Source organism: Pollachius pollachius, assembly GCF_949987615.1.
Source record: "Pollachius pollachius genome assembly, chromosome: 20".
NCBI classification, from domain to species: Eukaryota; Metazoa; Chordata; class Actinopteri; order Gadiformes; family Gadidae; genus Pollachius; species Pollachius pollachius.
Window position 1 is genome coordinate 7,341,875 of NC_136953.1, and position 5,000 is coordinate 7,346,874.

Consider the following 5,000-nt stretch of genomic DNA (forward strand, 5'->3'; position numbering starts at 1 on the left):
GTGACATGTTTTATTTTAAGGTTGATTATGTTAACCTGAAACATAAATTAAGGCCTTCTGTCTGCCTGTCTGTCTGTCTCTGCTAACTTGGTCTCGCGCTCTCTCTCTCTCTCTCTCTCTCTCTCTCTCCCTCTCTCACCCTCTCTCTCTCTCTCTCTCTCTCTCTGTTTCTCTCTCTATCTGTCCTCTGTCTCTCTCTCTATCTGTCTCTCCTTCCCCCTCTCTCTCTCTCTGTCTCTCTCTCTCTGTCTCTCTCTCTCTCTCTCTCTCTCTCTCTCTCTCTCACTCTCTCTCCTCTCTCTCTCTCTCTCTCTCTCTCTCCCTCTCTCTCTCTCTCTCTCTCTCTCTCTCTCTCCTCTCTCTCTCTCTCTCTTTCTCTCTCTCTCTCTCCCTGTAGTATTCTGTATGCAGACATCGTAGGCTTCACCAAGCTGTCCAGCAGCTGTACACCTGAGGAGCTGGTGGTCGTCCTCAACAAGCTCTTCGGACGCTTCGATGACATCGCGAAGGTACGGCTGATGATGTCACTGAGTCACTCTGTCACTCCCAAAGACACACTCGTGGTGAAGCTGATGAAAAGCGTTGGTTTTCGAGGAGGGCGTTGTGAAAGGGGGGTGTGCCCCTTTGTGCTTCTCTCTCCGTAGAAGAACGAGTGCCTGCGCATCAAGATCCTGGGGGACTGTTACTACTGTGTGTCAGGTCTGCCGGACCCCACGTCCTCCCACGCCAGGAACTGTGTTCAGATGGGCCTGGACATGTGCACCGCCATCAAGTCAGCCCCACTCACTCACACATGATCAGTAGTCGATCCACACGGGTTGATCCATCACCTAAACATGAACCGCTCACAAGCCAGTGTATCACCTCTTCTTTGCGGTTGGGTTCCACTTATTTTCTTCTCCTCCTCTCCTCTCCTCTCCTCTCCTTTCCGTTCTTCTCCTTTCCTCTCATTTTCTTTTCTTCTCCTTGTCTCTTAGCTCCTCCTTTCCTTTCCCTTCCTCTCCTTTCCTTTCCTGTCCTAGCCTCCTGTCTCCTCCTCCTCTCCTTTCCTCTCATCCTCTCATCTCCTCTCACCTCCGTTCAACTCCTCTCCTCTCTTCTCCTTTCCTTTCCATTTCTTCTTCTCCTCTCCTCTCTTCTACTCTATTATGTATATTATATATATATCCATACCATTCTCCTCTTCTCTCCTCATCTTTCCTCCTGCCAACAATCGTGTATTCTGCTTTTGAACGTGACTATCTTAAATGATGATGATTACAGTGCCTTATACTGTACATCCTGTCACCTACTGCTCCAGTACTTTCCCTGGTGTCTGTGGACGACCGCGTTATGAAGGTTCCCCGTTGTGCCTCTTCCTCGTAGTAAGCTACGCGAGGCCACCGGGGTGGAGATCAGCATGCGGGTCGGAGTTCACTCCGGCAACGTGCTCTGCGGTGTGATTGGCCTACAGAAGTGGCAGTATGATGTTTGGTCACATGACGTGACGTTGGCCAATCACATGGAGTCGGGAGGACTTGCCGGGTAAGATGATATACGATCATTTGACTCAAATATATAATATTCTAAATATGTTTAGATGTTATATATGATAAAAAATGGCTGAATCAGATTGAATAATTCTGATTTACTGTTTAATTTATATTACTATAAAAAAAGTCAATTGAATAAACATCCTTTTTTTTCAATGTAATGTTTGCTTATATTATTATATAATAGTGTTGTATTATTATTATTATCTTTATATTATCTTTAATACGTTGAGGGTATTACACCATCTTCACACAAATGAACCGTTCCATTTTGCAGCCGAGTGCACATCTCTGAGGAAACCAAGAGGCACTTAAACGGGATGTACCAAGTGGAGGACACAGACGGGGGCGCCAGGGATGCTCTCCTCCAGGGCAGGAAGACTTACCTGGTGACTGACCCCCATAAGAGGAAAGCAAGGAGGCCTTTTGAGGTAGGTCCATAACAGTGTCTGTGCCTCACTGCTGCCCTCCTTAAGGGTTTCAGCACAAATCATTTTGTTGAACTGCTAGACTGAGACCAATTACTACCAATTTAAAGTGTGCAAATGGACACATTTTCATTAAGGATACGTTTCTTCTGTAAGCATTCCTTGGAGGACCTCTCTATTTGTGTAAAAATGTCCCGTGTAACAGCGGTTAGCTTCTCATGCTCACAAAGCGTCCCACACTACCATAGCGTCCCACGCTAACAGAGCATGAGATCCACCACCGGCGTGCTCTTGCGGTGTTAGCGTTAGCTCCTGCTCATGGCTGGCCTGTGTCGCCCCCCCCCCCCCCCCCCCCCCCGGGCTGTGCAGAGCAACTCCCTGGGAGCCAGGGAGACCAAGCTACGGGCGTCGGTGCGTATGTCCCAGTACCTGCAGTCCTGGCAGACCATCCACCCCTTCGCCGACCTCAGCAACCCAGAGGCCGCCGTGCTCCAGCCCCGGCTCCGGCCCGCCCGGGTGTCCACCACCCGGGTGTCCACCACCCGGGTGTCCACCACCCGGGTGTCCACCACCCGGGTGTCCACCATCCGGGTGTCCACCACCCGGGCGCTGCCCGACCTGCAGGTTCTATTCCTCACGCGTTATTCACTCCTTCAGTATTCACTATTTCATGTTGTCCATGGTGTATTACCTGCGATTGCTTATTATGGGTTATTCATAACTTTTTATGTATAATAATCTACAGGAAGATATTATAATAAAGAATAACTTAGTAAATGCTTATTAGTTAGGAATTTATTTATTTGCTGGTTAATTGGTTGATTCAGTGATTGGTTAACTGTTTTGTGGATTAACTAATTCACTTCATGTTTGCTCAAAGGAAGGACCGCTGGAAAACATAGGGCCAGTCAGGTAAGAGCTCAACCATGGTTACGAAGAATTCCTCCCTCCACGACCGACCCAGACCAAACATCGTAATGTACAGGGTGGTAGGCCTTGATGAAGCTTGTTCAAACTGTTGGTGTTTGGTCCTCAGCGTGGACATTCAAGATGTCAGAGTCGCCCGGGCATCCCTGGACACGTTGGAGGGTGCAAGGTGAGGTCTCTGTTCAGCGCCTGCTTCTACTGCTGTGGTTCCTCTTGGGTTGGTTATTTAATATCAAAGAGAACGGGAGTAGATACACAATGTAGTCATTTAAATAGGATCAAATAATGAGAAATAGAATTTCAGGCAGTGTGTATATTTCTCTGTATGTTGATATATGGGACATTATTATGAATATATTAATGTAAAGATAAGTTTCCATAAATGTTGTGTATAGTAATTTAGTCCAAAGAGATTTACATTGAATACAGAGACAGTTCATTATGAAGCAAGTACAGGTTACGGGACATTTTGTTCAAGTATGCCTACAGGGACACTGGAGAATGGGGTTCAAACCATCAACCTTTAAGTGTTGTGTGTGTTTGTAGGAGGAGGACAAAGAAGCTGAACTGGCTAACGTTGTGGTTTAATGACATTGAGCTCGAGAAACAGGTAAGACTTTCTGTTTTTACGTAGTATTACTCTAGTATAAATATATTGATATAGTGTTATTATAGTGTTATTTGTAATGATGCCCTAAAAGCACTGTTTGTGTGTGTGTGTGTGTGTGTGTGTGTGTGTGTGTGTGTGTGTGTGTGTGTGTGTGTGTGTGTGTGTGTGTGTGTGTGTGTGTGTGTGTTAGTTTCGTCTCTCAGAGGTCTCTGGTCTTCATCACTCCATGGGATGCTCGGCTTTCATCTTCATCACTCTGTTTACTGTCCAGATGCTGGTCTCTGAGCTGTAAGCCCCGCCCCCTCTCACTCCCTCACCCTACCCTATAATTATATCTCCTACGCGGGCGTTACCACACATTCTTTGGGAGTGTCTGAGTCCGCCAACACTGAGGAAAATACCAATCAGTACCTCCCAATATACAATAGAAAACATGCTAAGTATGTGATCAATGGATCTGTCTCATGCATTTCCGGTGCCTAAGAAAAGTGTGTGACCTTGGTTTTGCCTGTGTTTATAAACTTGTTTCAGGTATGTAATTTTATCCCTTTGAAAGCCATCCTATTTGCCACTACTGTAAAAGGCATGATTCTTATTAGGTGTGTTTAAAGTCAGTAAACTGTTGACATTTAGTAATGGACCAAAACACAACGAAGTGGAGAATCAGCCACTATCTCAGAGAGATCGCATAACATTCCTTTAAATGGGAATTCAAAAAGTCAACGTAGTCCTCAAAACAATGTACCAATTGTGCACTTTTTTATATCTTAATATCATCAAGTATGGGAGGTCTCTCATAAGAACCCCACCAATGTCCCCTCCATGACCGCTCTTCTGCGACCCGATATGCAGATCAGCCGACCCCAAAGGGTTCTCAGCCCCCAGGTTGGGAACCAGTGTGTGCTTGCCTTCTGTGCTGAGGCCAGGACTCTCCGTCTGGTTGCAGGAACTTTGCGATGGCGGTGTCGTACGGGGTCACCTTCTTTGTGGTCATCCTGCTGCTGGCAGTGGTGTTCACAGGATACCTGGAGGTACAGTCCGGATGACAGGAGAACACCCTCGACAGCAACAGAGGAGGGGGTTACAAGATAACGGATTGGAGCAGATTACGATTACATTGAATTGATTTAGAAGTGCAATGCAATTCACATTCCGTTAAATAATAGCACATTGCAACAGGATTGAGGACATTCGATTAGATTAGATAACAGTTAATTGAATTACAGCAGATTAAGACTAGATCTCATTACATTTAACTGGGGTACAGAACAGACTAGATCAGATTAGATCAATAAAAGAGGTGCTACATGGCATGCTTGTGGATATTTTATCGTCACACATATGTGTTCGCTGTTTGTATGTTTGTGTGCATGTCTTCACGTGTATGTGTGTGCATGCGTGTGTATATGTATGCGTATGTGTGTGTGTATGTTTGTGTTTGTGTGTATATGTGTGTGTGTGTGTGTGTGTGTGTGTGTGTGTGTCTGTCCGTCTGTATCCCAG

The 5,000-nt window shown here is 45.9% G+C and overlaps 1 protein-coding gene across 1 annotated transcript in view; it reads left to right on the forward strand.

Moving 5' to 3' along the window:
* LOC307091293 (adenylate cyclase type 2) overlaps positions 1 to 5,000 on the forward strand; it is a 16,597-nt gene that overhangs the window by 5,371 nt on the left and 6,226 nt on the right. The window contains exons 4-13 of the mRNA XM_079758240.1: positions 398 to 509; positions 645 to 772; positions 1,366 to 1,524; positions 1,810 to 1,963; positions 2,330 to 2,584; positions 2,841 to 2,872; positions 2,997 to 3,056; positions 3,434 to 3,497; positions 3,688 to 3,785; positions 4,444 to 4,528. Of these exons, the coding sequence (XP_079614366.1) occupies positions 398 to 509; positions 645 to 772; positions 1,366 to 1,524; positions 1,810 to 1,963; positions 2,330 to 2,584; positions 2,841 to 2,872; positions 2,997 to 3,056; positions 3,434 to 3,497; positions 3,688 to 3,785; positions 4,444 to 4,528 (1,147 nt within the window). The remainder of the gene's footprint in view (positions 1 to 397; positions 510 to 644; positions 773 to 1,365; positions 1,525 to 1,809; positions 1,964 to 2,329; positions 2,585 to 2,840; positions 2,873 to 2,996; positions 3,057 to 3,433; positions 3,498 to 3,687; positions 3,786 to 4,443; positions 4,529 to 5,000) is intronic.